General features: G+C 42.0%; 1 protein-coding gene across 1 annotated transcript; it reads right to left on the minus strand.

Annotated features, from left to right (window-relative positions):
• Positions 1 to 8,843: 8,843 nt before the first annotated feature.
• LOC125528952 (zinc finger BED domain-containing protein RICESLEEPER 2-like) lies at positions 8,844 to 12,844 on the minus strand. Its single transcript, XM_048693373.2, has 4 exons — positions 12,474 to 12,844; positions 9,696 to 11,813; positions 9,489 to 9,610; positions 8,844 to 9,211 (listed from the first exon to the last, which is right to left on the minus strand). Exons 2-3 carry the CDS (start codon positions 10,714 to 10,716, stop codon positions 9,495 to 9,497), a joined length of 1,137 nt encoding a protein of 378 aa, XP_048549330.2. The 5' UTR covers positions 10,717 to 11,813; positions 12,474 to 12,844; the 3' UTR covers positions 8,844 to 9,211; positions 9,489 to 9,494.
• Between the last annotated feature and the right edge of the window lie 8,623 nt (positions 12,845 to 21,467).

The following is a 21,467-nucleotide window of genomic DNA, read 5'->3' on the forward strand; positions in this document are numbered from 1 at the left end:
TGGACACTGGAAGCAAAACTGCCCCAAGTATTTGGCGAATAAGAAGGATGGCAAAGTGAACAAAGGTATATCTGATATAAATGTTATTGATGTGTACCATACTAATGCTCATAGTAGCACCTGGGTATTTGATACTGGTTCGGTTGCTAATATTTGTAACTCAAAACAGGGGCTACGTATTAAACGAAGATTAGCTAGGGACGAGGTGACGATGTGCGTGGGAAATGGTTCCAAAGTCGATGTGATCGCCGTCGGCACGCTACCTCTACATCTACCTTCGGGATTAGTTTTAGAACTAAATAATTTTTATTTGGTGCCAGCTTGAGCATGAACGTTATATCTGGATCTTGTTTGTTGCGAGACGGTTATTCATTTAAATCAGAGAATAATGGTTGTTCTATTTATATGAGTAATATCTTTTATGGTCATGCACCCTTGAAGAGTGGTCTATTCTTGTTGGATCTCAATCGTAGTGATACACATATTCATAATATTGAAGCCAAAAGATGCAAAGTTGATAATGATAGTGCAAATTTGTGGCACTGCCGTTTAGGTCATATTGGTGTAAAGCGCATGAAGAAACTCCATGCTGATGGACTTTTGGAATCACTTGATTATGAATCACTTGGTGCTTCCAAACCATGCCTCATGGGCAAAATGACTAAAACTCCGATCTCCGGAACAATGGAGCGAGCAACAGATTTGTTGGAAATCATACATACTGATGTATGCAGACCGATGAGTGTTGAGGCTTGATAACCCACAAGTATAGGGGATCACAACAGTTTTTGATAAGTAAGAGTGTCGAACCCAACGAGGAGATAAAGGTAGAACAAATATTCCCTCAAGTTCTATCGACCACCGATAAACTCTATGCACGCTTGACGTTCGCTTTTCCTAGAACAAGTATGAAACTAGAAGTACTTTCTAGGTGTTGTTGGATAAGTTTGCAAGAATATAAAGAGCACGAAAATAAAAGCTAGGGGCTGTTTAGGTAAAGACACAACTAAATTAGTTTTAGTAAAGAGTTCGTTGTCACGAGAAAGTTATTTGTCCCTAGGCAATCGATAACTAGACCGGTAATCATTATTGCAATTTTATTTGAGGGAGAGGCATAAGCTAACATACTTTCTCTACTTGGATCATATGCACTTATGATTGGAAGTCTAGCAAGCATCCGCAACTACTAAAGATCACTAAGGTAAAACCCAACCATAGCATTAAAGCATCAAGTCCCCTTTATCCCATACACAAACAACCTACTTACTCGGGTCTGTGCTTCTGTCACTCACGCCACCCACCATAAGCAAATCATGAACATATTGCAAACCCTACAGCGGGAATCCCTCACGCTTGCGCGACACGGAGAGCACCATAGGACAGCACCAATAATATAACATGCAACTCAAACCAATCTTGATCATCAAATAGCCCATAGGACAAAACGGATCTACTCAAACATCATAGCATAGCCATACATCATTGGGAAATAATATATAGCGTTGAGCACCATGTTTAAGTAGAGACTATAGCGGGTAAGAGAGAGGTTACACCGCTGCATAGAGGGGGGAAGAGTTGGTGATGATGGCGGTGAAGTTGTTGGTGAAGATTGCGGTGATGATGATGGCCACGGCGGCGTTCCGGCGCCACCGGAAGAGAAGGGGAGAGGGGGCCCCTTCGTCTTCTTCTTCCTTGACCTCCTCCCTAGATGGGAGAAGGGTTTCTCCTCTGGTCCTTGGCCTCCATGGCGTGGGAGGGGCGAGAGCCCCTCCGAGATTGAATCTATCTCTCCGTTTCTCTCTGTTTCTGCGTTCTATTCTGCTGCCTTTTCACCGTTTCTTTTATATCCGGAGATCCGTAACTCCGATTGGACTGAAACCTTCGCCGTGGTTTTTTTTCCCAAAAATTAGCTTTCTTGCGGCCGAAGAAGGGCATCAACCACCTTAGGGTGGCCCACGAGGGTGGGGGGCGCGCCCTCCTGGTACGGGCGCGGGCCCCTGCCTCGTGGCCACCTCGGACACCGTTTCACGTTGATCTTTCTCCCAGATTTTCCAAATATTCCAAAAATAAGCTCTATCCGTTTTTATCCCGTTTGGACTCCGTTTGATATGGATATTCTGCGAAACCAAAAACATGCAACAGACAGGAACTAGCACTGGGCACTGGATCAATATGTTAGTCCCAAAAATAGTATAAAAAGTTGCCAAAAAGTTTATGAAAGTTGAATAATATTGGCATGGAATAATAAAAAATTATAGATACAACGGAGACGTATCAACATCCCCAAGCTTAATTCCTACTCGTCCTCGAGTGGGTAAACGATAAAAAAATAATTTTTGATGTGGAATGCTACCTAGCATAATCTTGATCGTATGTCTAATCATGGCATGAATATTAAGACACGAGTGATTCAAAGCAATAGTATATCATTTGACATAAAAACAGTAATACTTCAGGCCTACTAATAAAGCAATCATGTCTTTTCAAAATAACAAGGCCAAATAAAGTTATCCCTACAAAATCATATAGTCTGGCTATGTTCCATCTTCACCACACAAAATATTCACATCATGCACAACCCCGATGACAAGACAAACAATTGTTTCATACTTTTGATGTTCTCAAACCTTTTCAACTTTCACGCAATACATGAGCGTGAGCCATGGACATGGCACTATAGGTGGAATAAAATATGATGGTGGAGGTTGTATGGAGAAGACAAAAAAAGGAGAAAGTCTCACATCAACTAGGCGTATCAACGGGTTATGGAGATGCCCATTAATAGATATCAATGTGAGTGAGTAGGGATTGCCATGCAACAGATGCACTAAGAGCTATAAGTGTATGAAAGCTCAAACTGAAACTAAGTGGGTGTGCATCCAACTTGCTTGCTCATGAAGACCTAGGGCATTTGAGGAAGCCCATCATCGGAATATACAAGCCAAGTTCTATAATGAAAATTCCCACTAGTATATGAAAGTGATAACTTGAGAGACTCTCTATATGAAGGATCATGGTGCTACTCTGAAGCACAAGTGTGGTAAAAGGATAGTAACATCGCCCCTTCTCTCTTTTTCTCTCATTATTTTATTTTATTTTTTTGGTGGGCTTCTTTGGCCTCTTTTATTTTTCATAAAGTCCGGAGTCTCATCCCGACTTATGGGGGAATCATAGTCTCCATCATTCTTTCCTCACTGGGGCAATGCTCTAATAATGATGATCATCACACTTTTATTTACTTACAACTCAATATTACAACTCAATATCTAGAACAAAGATATGACTCTATATGAATGCCTCCGGCGGTGTACCGGGATGTGCAATGATCTAGTGTAGCAATGACATCAAAAAACGGACAAGCCATGAAAACATCATGCTAGCTATCTTACGATCATGCAAAGCAATACGACAATAAATGCTCAAGTCATGTATATGATGACGATGGAAGTTGCATGGCAATATATCTCGGAATGGCTATGGAAATGCCATAATAGGTAGGTATGGTGGCTGTTTTGAGGAAGGTATATGGTGGTTTATGTGTGATAGAGCGTATCGTATCACGGGGTTTGGATGCACCGGCGAAGTTTGCACCAACTCTCGAGGTGAGAAAGGGTAATGCACGGTACCGAAGAGGCTAGCAATGATGGAAGGTTGAGAGTGTGTATAATCCATGGACTCAACATTAGTCATAAAGAACTCACATACTTATTGCAAAAATCTATTAGTCATCGAAACAAAGTACTACGCGCATGCTCCTAGGGGGATAGATTGGTAGGAAAAGACCATCACTCGTCCCCGACCGCCACTCATAAGGAAGACAATCAATAAATAAATCATGCTCCGACTTCATCACATAACGGTTCACCATACGTGCATGCTACGGGAATCACAAACTTCAACACAAGTATTTCTACAATCCACAACTACCCACTAGCGTGACTCCAATATCACCATCTTTATATCGCAAAACTATTGCAAGGAATCAAACATATCATATTCAGCGATCACAAGTTTATGTAGGATTTTATGACTAACCATGTGAATGACCAGTTCCTGTCATCTCTCTAAATAGATATAAGTGAAGCAAGAGAGTTTAATTCTTTCTACAAAAGATATTCCAAAGCTCTAACAAATATAAGTGAAGCAAAAGAGCATTCTACAAATGGCGGCTGTCTAAGTGAAGAGAAACAGGCAATCCAACTTCAAATGATATAAGTGAAGCACATGAAGCATTCTATAAAGCCATACTCAAAAGATATAAGTGAAGTGCAATGAGTATTCTATAAATCAACCAAGGACCATCTCATACCAGCATGGTTCATAAAAGAAAAATTGAAAACTAAATGCAAAAGACGCTCCAAGATTTGCACATATCACATGAACGAAACGAATCCGAAAACATACCGATACTTGTTGAAGAAAGAGGGGATGCCTTCCGGGGCATCCCCAAGCTTAGACGCTTGAGTCTCCTTGAATACTTACTTGGGGTGTCTCGGGCATCCCCAAGCTTGAGCTATTGCCTCTCTTCCTTCTTCTCACATCGAAACCTTCTCGATCATCGAACACTTCATCCACACAAAACTTCAACAGAAAACTCGGTAAGATCCGTTAGTATAATAAAGCAAATCACCACTCTAAGTACTGTTGCAAACCAATTCATATTTTATTTTTGCATTGTGTCTACTATAATATAACTTTTTCATGGCTTAATCCACTGATATAAATTGATAGTTTCATCAAAACAAGCAAACTATGCATCAAAAACAGAATCTGTCTAAAACAGAACAGTCTGTAACAATCTGAAAATTCGCCATACTTCTGATATTGTAAAAATTCTGCCACAATGAGGAAAATTAACAATTTGTACAGCAAGACAGTGCAAAAAGAATCAGAACCATTTGACGTTCCAGTAAAAAATTAAAATTCGCGCACTACAGCCAACGTTTCTGTCCTGCACCGTACAAACCAACAAGCATTGTAAACATCCTAAAGGCAAACCTTGGCACATTATTTTTATAATACAATGGAATTGTACAAGGGGATAATTATTTTTATTGAAAATTTTCTGTAATTAAGATTCACAAAGTTCCCATGGGCATGAACAAAGTTCAAGGACGTCCCCCACTTTCACAATGCTCGTCTCTCTCACTTTCACTTTTCTTTTTGAAAAAGTTTTGGGTTCCCCTCTTTATTTTTGTTGTTTTTAAACTATAAGAAAGCACTCAACAGAAATAAATGACTCTCTAAAACTTCCGGGTTGTCTCCCTGGCAGCGCTTTCTTTAAAGCCATTAAGCTAGGCATATAGTGCTCAAGTAATGAATCCACCCGGATCCCAAGGTATATCAAAGCCAATTTTAATTAGCAATGATTTATAATTTAGTAGTGAGCACAAAGCAACATATATCATGTAATGACGAAGTCTAACTCTCTTCCTATGCATCGGCATGTCATAAAAGAACAATTCATGCACATATAGTAAAGGCCAATGCATAGTATAAACAGTTTCTTGCAATTTTATCGTGTTGGAAACGTAGAGAGGTGGAGATATAGTTCCTCTCTCATAATAATTGCAAGTAGGAGCATCAAGCACATGCATATTATATCTATCAAAATCATCATGTGTAGTAGTAAAAGGCAACCCATAAATATAATCCTTAATAAGCACAAACTTCTCCGATATAGTGTAGTCGGGAGAATTAAAAAAGGTAATAGGACTATCATGCGTGGGTGCAATAGCAACAATTTCATGTTTAACATAAGGAACTATAGCAAGTTCATCTCCATAAGCATAATTCACATTGGCATCTTGGCCAAAAGCATAGCAAGCATCATCAAAAAGGGATATTTCAAAAGAATCATAGGGATCATAACAGTCATCCTTCGGTAAGCACGAAGGGAAATTAAACAATGTATGAGTTGGAGGGTTACTCTCATTAGAAGGTGGGCATGGGTAGATAATCCTCTCTTCCTCCTTTTGTTCTTCGCTCTCCTCATCATCTTTTTCATCCAATGAGCTCACAGTTTCGTCAATTTCTTCTTCCATAGACCCCTGCAAAATATTAGTCTCTTCTTGGACAGCGGAGACTTTCGCAATAAGTGCATTAATATAGGCATTATATTCATAATTATCATAGAAATATTTTAGGATAGCTAAATTTTCAGGCCTATAAACATCATCATCAAAAGCTTCATACTTTTCAAACATAGATTCAATTTCATAAGCACCCTTAAAAGCAACAAATTCTTCTATTTGTTCCACATCATAGAAATCATATATACCTCTAGCATAAGAAGCCGAGGTTTCATTATCATTAAATTTTCATAGAAAGGGAAGGTGTGGAGCATTCATCCTAGAGCAACAATTATAATCATAATTCAAGCATACTTGCCGAGCAAAACACTTCAATATATAAATTTGATCCCATAATAGTTTCCCTTTTTGTGTCAAGTGATAATCCCTAAAGTATTCACGTTGATCTAATGTTACTCCCATTATCAAATTGAATGAGGTTTTCTCAGGATTATCAAAGTGGTACATAATATTTTTCACATATTGAGCATCGAGGGTTTTAGGAGGTTCCCCATCTCCATGAGTAGCAAGTACACCTAATTTTTTTGGTATTTCGTGTTCCATATCCATAACTAAAGATAGAGAACAACTAAGAACAGAAAATAAAAATTACTTAGTGATAAAGCAAACAAGCACACACGAGAATATTCACCCCACGCTATGACTCCCTGGCAACAGCGCCAAAAAAAGGTCTTGATAACCCACAAGTATAGGGGATCACAACAGTTTTCGATAAGTAAGAGTGACGAACCCAACGAGGAGCTAAAGGTAGAACATAAATTCCCTCAAGTTCTATCGACCACCGATACAACTCTGCGCACGCTTGACGTTCGCTTTACCTAGAACAAGTATGAAACTAGAAGTACTTTGTAGGTGTTGTTAGATAAGTTTGCAAGAATATAAAGAGCACGAAAATAAAAGCTAGGGGCTGTTTAGGTAAAGAAACAACTAAATTAGTTTTAGTAAAGAGTTTGTTGTCACGAGAAAGTTATTTGTCCCTAGGCAATCGATAACTAGACTGGTAATCATTATTGAAATTTTATTTTAGGGAGAGGCATAAGGTAACATACTTTCTCTAGTTGGATCATATGCACTTATGACTGGAACTCTAGCAAGCATCCGCAACTACTAAAGATCATTAAGGTAAAACCCAACCATAGCATTAAAGCATCAAGTCCCCTTTATCCCATACGCAAACAACCTACTTACTCGGGTCTGTGCTTCTGTCACTCACGCCACCCACCATAAGCAAATCATGAACATATTGCAAACCCTACAGCGGGAATCCCTCACGCTTGCGCGACACGGAGAGCACCATAGGACCTCACCAATAATAAAACATGCAACTAAAACCAATCTTGATCATCAAATAGCCCATAGGACAAAACGGATCTACTCAAACATCATAGGATAGCCATACATCATTGGGAAATAATATATAGCGTTGAGCACCATGTTTAAGTAGAGATTACAGCGGGTAAGAGAGAGGTTACACCGCTGCATAGAGGGGGGAAGAGTTGGTGATGATGGCGGTGAAGTTGTTGGTGAAGATTGCGGTGATGATGATGGCCACGGCGGTGTTCCGGCGCCACCGGAAGAGAAGGGGAGAGGGGGCCCCTTCGTCTTCTTCTTCCTTGACCTCCTCCCTAGATGGGAGAAGGGTTTCCCCTCTGGTTCTTGGCCTCCATGGCATGGGAGGGGCGAGAGCCCCTCCGAGATTGGATCTATCTCTCTGTTTCTGCGTTCTGTTCTGCTGCCTTTTCACCGTTTCTTTTATATCCGGAGATCCGTAACTCCGATTGGACTAAAACCTTCGCCGTGATTTTTTTCTCCAAAAATTAGATTTCTTGCGGCCGAATAAGGGCATCAACCGCCTTACGGGTGGCCCACGAGGGTGGGGGGCGCGCCCTCCTGGTACGGGCGTGGGCCCCTGCCTCGTGGCCACCTCGGACACCGTTTCGCGTTGATCTTTCTCCCAGATTTTCCAAATATTCCAAAAATAAGCTCCGTTCGTTTTTATCCCGTTTGGACTCCGTTTGATATGGATATTCTGCGAAACCAAAAACATGCAACAGACAGGAACTGGCACTGAGCACTGGATCAATATGTTAGTCCCAAAAATAGTATAAAAAGTTGCCAAAAAGTATATGAAAGTTGAATAATAATGGCATGGAACAATCAAAAATTATAGATACGACGGAGATGTATCAAGGCTCGCGGCGGGTGTCGTTATTTTCTGACCTTCACTGATGATTTGAGCAGATATGGGTATATCTTCTTGATGAAGCACAAGTCTGAAACATTTGAAAAGTTCAAAGAATTTCAGAGTGAAGTAGAGAATCATCGTAACAAGAAAATAAAGTTTCTACTATGTGATCGCGGAGGTGAATATTTGAGTTACGAGTTTGGTCTTCATTTGAAACAATGTGGAATAGTTCCACAGCTCACGCCACCTGAAACACCATAGCGTAATGGCGTGTCTTAGGCCTGGGCGTTCGGTAGAAACCGAAATTTCGGTTTCTGTTGTTCGGTTTTTTCATCAATTCGGTTTACAGATATGGTAACCGAATTTGGTACTAAAATTGTGCTAACTGAAATTTTGGTTAACCAAAAGTTCGGTTCGGTTTTCGGTGTTAACCGAATTCTGTACCATGTTCAGAAATTCCAGTTTCAGTTTTATAACATTTTTTGATAGCATGCATATTGTAAAGAAAAAAATTGGCAACATATTAACACAACCAACGAAGTTCCAGCATATCTCATAAGTGCAAGAAAGGAATCAGCAAAATAGCATAACAGTAGGACAAGTTCATGCATAAAAGCATAACAGTAGGACAAAGTAGTAAGTGCATAATAGCATATATCACAAGTGCGTCTACTAAAATTCCAAGACAGGGCAAACTGATAAGTTCTCCACAATAATGAAGTGCAGCACACAACCAATCAAAATCAAAGTCTACTTATTACACTTTAAAACAAGGCAAACAACCAAATTTTGAAATGCCACCAAAAAGTGCACTGCAGATGTGCTCCAGTTCCTAAGTTGGAGTCTTCAAGAGAAGCCAGCAACCAGCCCAGCACCCAACAGGCCAACAGTAGGACTCCCACTCTCAGCAAGCCACCAAGCAACATGTCGGTCCCTGTAGCCACAGTAGGAAAAATTACAAGTTATAATTAGAAATGAACAGCCAGGAAAACAAAATTTACAGGAGCATCTTTAACTTCTAACATACATAAATATTAATATGAACAGGATATGTATTTATAATACAAAAAATGAGTACAGAGCTAAGAACATGAACAGGAGCATCCTTCTTGTAAAATGAACAGAGATGTAGTGAAACATGTGCATGATGAAGAGGATTTCTACAAAGTGAAACATGTGCAACCTAAGAGCATCTCTTGCAACTCACTCAACAACATTTAAGTAGAGGATGGAGGCGGGCAAGATGACCCAGCCCCAGATGGCTTGCAAACAGACTTGCTACTGCTTGCCTTCGACGCAAATGAATTTGTACTACCAAACTCTTCAATTAATTCTGGAAAAGAATGAAATAAACATATAATAAGCATAGGAAGTCAGAAAGAAAGAAAAATATATGGAAAACAATCACAACATGTTACCCTTTTCCAGGATTAACAATTCCTCTTCATCTTCTTCAATGTCGATAGTAATAGCACCCCTTAGCCAATCTTGGGTACAAACAAGAGCTTGGACCATGAATGGTGTAAGTGAGGTTCTAAACTCATTTAGGATGCGTCCACTTGTGCTAAATGCTGACTCGGATGCAACCATTGATACCGGAACAACTAACACATCACGGGCCATTCTTGCCAATATTGGGAATCTAGCAGCATTGTTCTTCCACCATTTTAGAGTGTCAAAATCATCCCTATTAACTTCATTCTCTTCATGCAAGTATTTCTCCAATTCAGATTTGCTCATGCTAGTTTCACCACCATCACCAATTCTCAACTTTTTATTTATCTGAGACACCAATTTCCTTCCTTCCCTTTTTTGAGTTGGTTCAGATTGTGGAGCACCCACATGCTTACTTGCATCACTTGGTGCATACTTAGCTTTGTACTCTTCAAACAAAGCATGCACAAATGTTTTCGCCGTTTCCCAAGCTTTGCCTCCATTTAACTCACCATACATTTCTTCAATTGCTAGTTTTGTGAAATTTGATAGCTTGAATCTAGGATCAAGAACAGCTGCAGCAAATACAAACATGTTCACATTCTCCTCTTCCTTCTTCTTTCCTTTCCCTTTCCCCTTCCCCTCGTCATTCTCCTTCTCCACCTCCTCATGCCAACATCCCCAATACTTATCATACTTTTCTTGCATTTTCTTGGCCATTATTTTGCACAAAATATCATCACTATCAGCCCACTCTTCCAACACAACATTAACTTCAGCAATATCCATGACAAATTGATTCACGGTCACATGGAGTGTGGCGGAAACACTAAGAGTTAGCTCATAAAAATGTCCAAGAAATTCAGCCATTTTCCTAGCATTCTCCCAATCACAATCAACAGGAATACCAGGAGCTTTCTCACTCATTAAATCCAATGTATAGAGTGGATCTTCTTCCTCATACCTTGCAAACACTTTCTCAAAGTTGATTGTAGTTTTTAACATTATGTATGTGGAATTCCATCTAGTGCATACATCCAAAAACAAGAATGCCTCGCTGTCCAACTTTTATAATGCAGCAAGCTCTTTAAATCTTGTAATTCTAGATGGCCCATGTCTTATATATCTAACCGCAGCTCGCACACGCTTAACTGATTCATCCAACTCCTTTAAACCGTCAGTGACAATCAGATTTATAATATGGGCAGCACATCTCATATGCAAATATTTACCTTCAGCTATGCTATTTCCAGTTTTGATCATTTTCTTCCTTATTTAACCTACACCACCATCATTCGCGCTAGCATTATCAACAGTTATTGTCATAACTTTGTTTATCCCCACTCCATCAAGCATTGCTCTAAGGCCTTTCCAATATCATCTCCCTTATGACCTTTTACTAAGAAAAAACTAATGATCTTCTTGTGCAAATTCCATTGAGGGTCAATAAAATGTGCCGTGACTGTCATATAACAATCTTGTGTTTGAGAAGTCCAACCATCAGTAGTGAGACACGTTCTTTGACATGATTTTTTGAAAAAAAGTTTTAGCTTTGCTCTCTGTTCAAAATAAAGCTTGACAACATCCCGAGTGCATGTTCTTCTAGAAGGCATATTGAATCGTGGACATGCAATTGACATCACTTCTCTAAAACCAGTTTTTTTAGTAAATGCAAAGGGAAGCTCATCTACTATAATCATCTTAGCAATAGCTCTCCTTAGTGCTTCAGGATCAGATTTATGCACTGTAGGACTTTCCCCTTGGATTATTTGCAAAGTACCTTGATTCTTATTCCTATCACTATGAGGATTAAACTTGCAAGTACCAAAATGACTTTTTAAGGCAGATGTACCGTTAGTCCCTGGAACAGCCTTGATATCACGATTGCAATACTTGCACTTTCCAAACTTGCGAAGACCATCAACTAGTACCTCAGAAAAGTGATCCCACATTGGTGATCTTTTTTTCATCTGCCTTCTTGTAGGCCGTTCATCCATCTCCTTCTTTCTCTTTTCCCACTCCTAAATCTTTCTTTCTTCTTCCTCATAAACTTGCATCTCCTCTTCAGTAAACTCATCACCAAGCCCACCAGGTTCAACCATCTAAAAACAATAACATAATTAGAATTCTTGTGATCAATCATCTATACTAATTACTTGCAAGAAGAATTAAACAAGATGTCCAAAATACAAGTTACCAAAATGCATCTACTAAAATCAGTATGTACAGTGTGAGTGCACTAAGTACTACTAGATGGCTGAGAATTTCCAGTTGAAAAATAGCAGGTTCAGCAACAATTTATACGAGTTCATTCCCACACTAAGATGGGAGGAATACTAATGGCAAAACAATGTCTTCATTGCAAAAACTGCAGCAGTAAGAGACTACTAGTACACAATATTTATACAAGTTCATTTCCATGCTGAATATTACAAGCAGACAGTCAGACACTAGAATTCAGACTAAAAGACACATGAATATTTCCATTTACAGTCAGACACATGCTGAATATTTCCATGCTGAATATTACAAGTTCATTTCCATGGTGAATATTTATACAAGTTCATTTACATGCTGAATATTAGTCGCATGAATCTAACAGACTAAAAGACACCGGACAACTATATGTAGCAGAATTAGGCATCTACTCACAAGATTGGAAGAATTAAACAACAATTGCATCCAAGTTTACCATCTACGCATCTACTCACAAAGAATGAAACAGAAATTGGAGACAAAAGATGGGACACTGGGCATATTACATTGACTGAATGTTCCGTTTCTCCCGTGGAAGACGTGGTGACGAACTGGAGAAGACACCCCCGAGATGCTGTCGAGGTCGATGAGGTGGACCGGCGGTCGCCGTTGAGTTGGAGAGGTGAAACGACGGATGGGCGACGCCGCGACGGCCGATCCTTGTCTCCCTGCTCCTCTGATCCTCTCCTCTCCTTCCTTCGTGCAGATGCGGCGTAGTCCCCAGCGACGGCGTCGGGGGTGGCGGGCGGGGGAGAAGATGTGGTGGCGCCGGCGACGTCTCAGCCGCTCAGATGAGTAGCGGCGGCGGCCGGCGGCTGAGTAGGTAGGGGCATAGGGCAGGGCCGCAGGGGATTAGGTTTTCAGTTTTCTAGTCGGGGGGGGGGGGGGTGGGGAGACGTGGGGATGGTTGGCTCTTGGCTACTTGGCTTGGTGGTGGGGAGACGTGGGCTACGGGGGGCTGGTGGGTGGGGTGGGCTTGTATTGGGCCAGGGGCGACGAGTGGAGTGGACTGGGATTCGGCCATCTCGGTTAACCGATAAATATACCGAACCGACCGAATTTAGTTCGGTTAGTAGCCCAGCTAACCGAATTTTCCTGTACATAATAAAAAAACCGAAAATTCGGTTTATTTGGTTTCGGTTTCGATTCAGTTTTCGGTTGGTCGGTTTTTATGCCCAGCCCTAGCGTGTCTAAATGTCGTAACCATACTTTATTAGATATGGTGCGATCTATGATGTCTCTTACCGATTTACCACTATCATTTTGGGGTTATGCTTTAGAGACAACTGCATTCACGTTAAATAGGGCACCATCTAAGTCTGTTGAGACGACACCTTATGAACTGTGGTTTGGCAAGAAACCCAAGTTGTCGTTTCTTAAAGTTTGGGGCTGCGATGCTTATGTGAAAAAGCTTCAACCTGATAAGCTCGAACCCAAGTCAGAGAAATGTGTCTTCATAGGATACCCAAAGGAAACTGTGGGGTACGCCTTCTATCACAGATCCAAAGGCAAGATATTCGTTGCTAAGAATGGGCCCTTTCTAGAGAAGGAGTTTCTCTAGAAAGAAGTGAGTGGGAGGAAAGTGGAACTTGATGAGGTAATTGTACCTTCTCCCGAATTGGAAAGTAGTACATCACTGAAACTAGTTCCAGTGATTCCTGCACCAATCAGCGAGGAAGCTAATGATGATGATCATGAGACTTCAGATCAAGTTACTACTGAACCTCGTAGGTCAACCAGAGTGTGTTTCGCACCAGAGTGGTATGGTAACCCGGTTCTGGAAGTCATGTTACTAGACCATGATGAACCTACGAACTATGAGGAAGCGATGATGAGCCCAGATTCCGCAAAATGGCTTAAGGCCATGAAATCTGAGATGGGATCCATGTATGAGAACAAAGTGTGGACTTTGGTTGACTTGCCTAATGATCGGCAAGCCATTTAAAATAAATGGGTTTTTAAGAGGAAGACTGACGCTAATGGTAATGTTACTGTCTACAAAGCTCGACTTGTTGCGAAAGGTTTTCGACAAGTTCAAGGAGTTGACTACGATGAGACTTTCTCACTCGTAGCGATGCTTAAGTCTATCCGAATCATGTTAGCAATTCCCGCATTTTATGATTATGAAATCTGGCAAATGGATGTCAAAACTGCATTCCTTAATGGATACCTCAAAGAGGAGTTGTATATGATGCAACCAGAAGGTTTTGTCGATCCTAAAGGTGCTAACAAAGTGTGCAAGCTCCAGCGATCCATCTATGGACTAGTGCAAGCATCTCAGAGTTGGAATATATGCTTTGATGAGGTATCAAAGCATATGGTTTTATACAGACTTTTGGAGAAGCCTGTATTTACAAGAAAGTGAGTGGGAGCTTTGTAGCATTTCTGATATTATATGTGGATGGCATATTGTTGATTGGAAATGATATAGAATTTCTGGATGGCATAAAAGGATACTTGAATAAGAATTTTTCAATGAAAGACCTCGGTGAAGCTGCTTATATATTGGGCATCAAGATCTATAGAGATAGATCAAGACACTTAATTGGACTTTCACAAAGCACATACCTTGATAAAGTTTTGAAGAAGTTCAAAATGGATCAGTCAAATAAAGGGTTCTTGCCTGTGTTACAGGGTGTGAAGTTGAGTAAGACTCAATGTCCGACCACTTTAGAAGATAGAGAGAAAATGAAAGTCATTCCCTATGCCTCAGCCATAGGATCTATCATGTATGCAATGTTGTGTACCAGACCTGATGTGTGCCTTGCTATAAGTTTAGCAGGGAGGTACCAAAGTAATCCAGGAATGGATCACTGGACAGCGGTCAAAAACATCCTAAAGTACCTGAAAAGGACAAAGGATATGTTTCTCGTTTATGCAGGTGACAAAGAGCTTGTCGTAAACGGTTACATCGATTCAAGCTTTGGCACTAATCCGGATGACTCTAAGTCACAAACCGTATATGTATTTTTGTTGAACGGTGGAGCTGTCAGTTGGTGCAGTTCCAAGCAGAGCGTCGTGGCGGGATCTACGTGTGAAGTGGAGTACATAGCTGCTTCGAAAGCAGCAAATGAAGGAGTCTGGATGAAGGAGTTCATATCCGATCTAGGTGTAATACCTAGTGCATCGGGTCCAATGAAAATCTTTTGTGACAACACTGGAGCAATAGCCTTGGCGAAGGAATCCAGGTTTCACAAGAGAACCAAGCACATCAAGAAACGCTTCAATTCCATCCACGATCAAGTCAAGGAGGGAGACATACAAATCTGCAAGATACATACGGATATGAATGTCGCAGACCCGTTGACTAAACCTCTTCCACGAGCAAAACATGATCAGCACCAAGACTCCATGGGTGTTAGAATAATTACTATGTAATCTAGATTATTGACTCTATTGCAAGTGGGAGACTCAAGGAAATATGCCCTAGAGGCAATAATAAAGTTGTTATTTATATTTCCTTATACATCATGATAAATGTGATTTATTCATGCTAGAATTGTATTAACCGGAAACTTGATACATGTGTGAATACATAGACGAAACAGAGTGTCCCTATTATGCCTCTACTAGACTAGCTCGTTAATCAAAGATGGTTATGTTTCCTAACCATAGACATGAGTTATCATTTGATTAACAAGATCACATCATTAGGAGAATGATGTGATGGACAAGACCCATCCGTTATCTTAGCAATATGATCGTTTAGTTTTTCTGCTATTGCTTTCTTCATGACTTATACATGTTCCTATGAGTATGAGATTATGCAACTCCCGAATACCAGAGGAACACCTTGTGTGCTATCAAACATCACAACGTAACTGGGTGATTATAAAGATGCTCTACAGGTGTCTCTGAAGGTGTTTGTGGTGTTGGCATAGATCGAGAATAGGATTTGTCACTCCGAGTGTCGGAGAGGTATCTTTGGGCCCTCTTGGTAATACACATCATATTAAGCCTTGCAAGCGAACGACTAATGAGTTAGTCACGAGATGATGTATTACAGAATGAGTAAAGAGACTTGCTGGTGATGAGATTGTACTAGGTATGATGATACCGACGATCGTATCTCGGGCAAGTAATATACCGATGACAAAGGGAACACCGTATGTTGTTATGCGGTTTGACCGATAAAGATCTTCATAGAATATGTGGGAACCAAAATGAGCATCCAGGTTCCGCAATTGGTTATTGACTGGAGATGAGTCTCGGTCATGTCTACATAGTTCTCGAACCCGTAGGGTCCGCATGCTTAATGTTCGATGACAATCGGTATTATGAGTTTATGTGTTTTGATGCAACAAAGGTAGTTCGGAGTCCCGGATGTGATCACAGACATGACAAGGAGTCTCGAAATGGTCAAGACATAAATAATGATATATTGGAAGGTTATATTCGGACACCGGAAGGATTCCGGGGGTCACCGGATAAATACCGGAGTACCGGAGGTTACCGGAACCCCTCGGGGAGTATATGGGCCTTATTGGGATTTAGGGGGGAGAGAGAGAGACTGCCTAGGGCTGGGCCGCGCGCCCCCAATCCTAGTCCGAATTGGACTAAGGGGGAGGGGCGGTGCCCCCTCCTTCCTTCTCTTTCTCTCCTTCCCTTCCCCCCTTCTCCTACTCCTACTAGGAAAGGGGAGTCCTACTCCCACTAGGAGTAGGACTCCCCCTTGGCGCGCCTCCTCCTCCTAGGCCTGCCGCATCCTCCCTCTCCCTCCTTTATATACGTGGGGAGGGCACCTCTTGGACACAGATCAATTGTTCCTAACCATGTGCAGTACCCCCCCTCCACAGTTACACACCTCGGTCATATTATTGCAGTGCTTAGGCAAAGCCCTGCGCCGGTAACTTCATCATCACCGTCACCACGCCGTCGTGCTGACGAAACTCTCCCGCAACACTCAACTGGATCAAGAGTTCATGGGATGTCATCGAGCTGAACGTGTGCTAAACGCGGAGGTGCCGTACGTTCGGTGCTAGGATCGGTTGGATCGCGAAGACGTTCGACTACATCAACCGCGTTACTAAATGCTTCCGCTTCCGGTCTACGAGGGTACGTGGACACACTCTCCCGCTCGTTGCCATGCTTCTCCTAGATAGATCTTGCGTGATCGTAGGAAAATTTTGAAATACTACGTTCCCCAACACGCACCACCGCCATCGCCCACCACCCACAAGCTCCACGCAGCCCCAAGGTTCCCAAAGCGGCACCTTCAAGAAGGGAACGACGTCGTGAGCGCCGTCGCCGCCCAACAAAGTTAGGGCTTTCACCCAAGAGACCTAGGGGAAGGGTAAGTGAGGGGATCACTCCATACCGGAGCCTCCAAGGAGGCGAACGGCGCCCTCCGGCGTCGCCGTCGACACGGCCGACCATGCCCGAACTAGATCGCCGCCACTAGGAGCGCCTCCTTGATACGTCTCCAATGTATCTATAATTTTTGATTGTTCCATGCTATTTTATTATCAATCTTGGATGTTTTATAATCATTTTATATCATTTTTTGTACTAACCTATTTACATAGTGCCAAGTGCCAGTTCTGTTTTTTGCATGCTTTTTACATCACAGGAAATCAATATCGAACGGATCCCAAACACCGCGAAACTTTTTGGAGATTTTTTTGGGCCAGAAGGAACACTATGGGCCCTGGTGGCACCTGGGGGTAGTTCCGAGGAGAGGACAACCCACCAGGGCGTGCCAGGAGGCACAGGCGCGCCCTGGTGGGTTGTGCCCACCTCGGGTGCCCCCCGAACCACCTCTTTGCTCGATAAATACCCCAATTTTCCAGAAACCATAGGGGATTTGATGAAATGTTCATCCAGCCACCGCAGAGTCCAGAAACACCAGATCCAATCTAGACACCATCACGGAGGGGTTCACCACTTCCATTGGTGCCTCTCCGATGATGCGTGAGTAGTTCCTTGTAGACCTTCGGGTCTGTAGTTAGTAGCTAGATGGATTTCTCTATCGTTCTTGATTCTCAATACAATGGTCTCTTGGAGATCCATATGATGTAACTCCTTTTGCGGTGTGTTTGTTGGGATCCGATGAACTTTCAGTTTATGATCAGATCTATCTTCTTATATCCATGAAAGTTATTTGAGTTTCTTTGATATCTTATATGCATGATTGCTTATAGACTCGCATTTCTTCTCCGATGTTGGGTTTTATTTAGTCAACTTGATCTATTTATCTTGCAATGGGAAGAGGTGTCCGGTAGTGGGTTCGACCTTACGGTGCTTGATCCCAGTGACAGAAGGGGAACCGACACGTATGTATCATTGCCACTAAGGATAAAACGACGAGATCCATATCTAACGCCATAGATAAACGGATCTTTTCTACATCATGTCATCGTTCTTAATGCATTACTCCGTTTTTCCATGAACTTAATACACTAGTTGTATGCTGGATAGCGGTCGATGTGTGCAGTAATAGTAGTAGATGCAGGCAGGAGTCGGTCTACTAATCTTGGACGTGATGCCTATGTAATGATCATTGCCTGGATATCGTCATGATTATTTGAAGTTCTATCAATTGCCCAATAGTAATTTGTTGACGCACCAATGCTATTTTTCTCGAGAGAAGCCACTAGTGAAACCTACGGCCCCCGGGTCTTCTTTCTCATATATTTTCCTTTGCGATCTATTTGCCTTTGCTTTTATTTTCAGATCTACTAAACCAAAAACCCAAAAATACCTTGCTACAATTTATCTTATTTATCAACCAATCTGCCAATATTTATATCTCTCACGTTCGTTACCCGAAAGGGATTGACAACCCCTTTAACACGTCGGGTTGTGAGGTGTTGTTATTTGTGTGCAGGTGCTGTTTACGTTGTGTTGCTTGGTTCTCCTATTGGTTCGATAACCTTGGTTTCACATCTGAGGGAAATACCTACCGCCGCTGTGCTGCATCATCCCTTCCTCTTTGGGGAAATACCGACGTAGCTTTAAGCGACATCACTCCTGTACAGAACCGGCGACCAAAGGAAGTGTGGCCCGGCCAGGCTGGCCCGCACACCGAATAGGGGAGGAGGGGAGGCGCCATATCGCGTGCACTAGCCACCGCAGAAGCCGCCGGCGGCCGCCAACGACCACCGGATTCCGCCGCCCGCGCGACCGGGACGCCAGATCCACCGCCCGCACGGCTGCTAGCCGGCCGTGCCTTGCCAATGGAGCCACCGCTCCAGATCCAGGGTTCCCCACATAGAGGCAGGGCAACCGAGGCCCTGCCGCCACCATCCTTGGCGCCCCGAGCTTGCCCGACGGCTGCCTCAGGCGGCGGCAAGGAAGGGGAGAGGTGGGTGAGGAGGAGGGGCGGCTAGGGTTGGGAATTCGTAATGACTTCAATAGACTATTTTTAAGTATGAATGGATTAAGATAAAATAGTATGAACCAACATATGATATGTGCAGTGTGCATAAAAAATTGGACTACATTGCTTGTGAAAAGAATATTAATTTTTCAAGATTCTTTGAAGCTCTACAAAGTACTCAGAATCAGAATGTCCTAAGAACCAAAATGCCAATCATCATTTTGCAAGAAAGATCAATCTAGTAGGCCAAACCAAACTGATAATTCGAAGAGACTTGCAAAGATAACCAATCATACATAAAGGAATCTAGAGGAGATTCAAATATTATTCATAGATAATCTTGATCATAAACCCACAATTCATCGGATCTTGACAAACACACTGCAAAAGAAGATTACATCAAATAGATCTCCAAGAGAATAGAGGAGAACTTTGTATTGAGATCCCAAGAGAGAGAAGAAGCCATCTAGCTAATAACTATGGACCCGAAGGTCTGAGGTAAACTACTCACACATCATCGGAGAGGCTATGGTGTTGATGTAGAAGCCCTCCATGATCAATGCCCCCTTCGGCGGAGCGTCGGAAAAGGCCCCAAGATGGGATCTCACGGGTACAGAGAGTTGCGACGGTGGAAATAGGGTTTTGGCTCCTGTTCTGATGTTTCCAGGGTATATGACTATATATAGGCGAAAGAGGTTGGTCAGGAGAGCTATGAGGGGCCGACAAGGGTGGGGGTGCGCCCAGGGGGGGGCAGGCGCACCTCCCTGCCTCGTGGCCTCCTCGTTGATTGCTTGATGTCCACTCCAAGTCCTCTGGATCATGATTGTTCCAAAAATCACGCCCCCGAAGGTTTCATTCCGTTTGGACTCCGTTTGATATTCCTTTCCTTTGAAACACTGAAATAGGCAAAAAAATAACAATTTGTGTTGGGCCTCCGGTTAATAGGTTAGTCCCCAAAATAATATAAAAGTGTATAATAAAGCCCATTGAACATCCAAAACAGATAATATAATAGCATGGAGCAATAAAAAATTATAGATACGTTGGAGACGTATCAAGCATCCCCAAGCTTAATTCCTCCTCGTCCTCGAGTAGGTAAATGATAAAAACAGAATTTTTGATGTGGAATGCTTCTTAGCATAATTTTCAATGTAATTATTTTTATTGTGGCATGAATATTTAGATCTGAAAGATTGAAGATAAAAGCTTAATGTTGACATAAAAACAATAATACTTCAAACATGCTAACCAAGCAATTATGTCTTATCAAAATAACATAGCCCAAGAAAGCTTATCCCTACAAAATCATATAGTTAGGCCATGCTTCAATTTCATCTCACAAAACGTTCTCATCATGCATGACCTCGATGACAAGCCGAGCAATTGGTTCATACTTTTTTACGCGCTTCAGCCTTTTCAACCCTTACGCAATACATGAGCGCAAGCCATGGATATAGCACTATGGGTGGAATAAAGTATAATGATGGGGGTTATGCGAGAAGACAAAAAGGTAGAAAGTCTCACATTGACGCGGCTAATTAATAGGCTATGGAGATGCCCATCAATTGACGTCAATGAGAGGAGTAGGGATTGGCATGCAACGGATGCACTAGAGCTATAAATATATGAAAGCTCAACCAAAGAAACTAAGTGGGTGTGCATCCAACTTGCTTGCTCACGAAGACCTAGGGCATTTTGAGGAAGCCCATCATTGGAATATACAAGCCAAGTTCTATAATGAAAAATTCCCACTAGTATATGAAAGTGACAACATAGGATACTCTCTATCATGAAGATCACGGTGCTGCTTTGAAGCACAAGTGTGGAAAAAGGATAGTAACATTGTCCCTTCTCTCTTTTCACTACACCATGCACCAAAATTCCCTACCGGCGTGTGTTGGGAAAAAGTCACCATTGCCGACCGACAATATGTCAGAAAAATTTCTAACGGACTGTGGGTCAGGAAACATCTGTTCAGTTACACACTGTTGGTCAGGAATGCTATAACATATATCATCAAACAGTCGGTCGGGAAATCCTTTATGTCCCATGGACTATCGGTCGGTAAATAATGCCGACCGACATTCTGAAGCTAACTGGGCCTCGCGCGGGTACGGCCAAATTTTAGCGCAAATAAACGGCCCAACCCGCGAACATTTTACCCCCAAAACCCAATCTCCTT

This window comes from Triticum urartu, chromosome 1A, assembly GCF_056163025.1.
Source record: "Triticum urartu cultivar PI428250 chromosome 1A, HENAU_Tu73, whole genome shotgun sequence".
In the NCBI taxonomy this organism is placed as follows: Eukaryota; Viridiplantae; Streptophyta; class Magnoliopsida; order Poales; family Poaceae; genus Triticum; species Triticum urartu.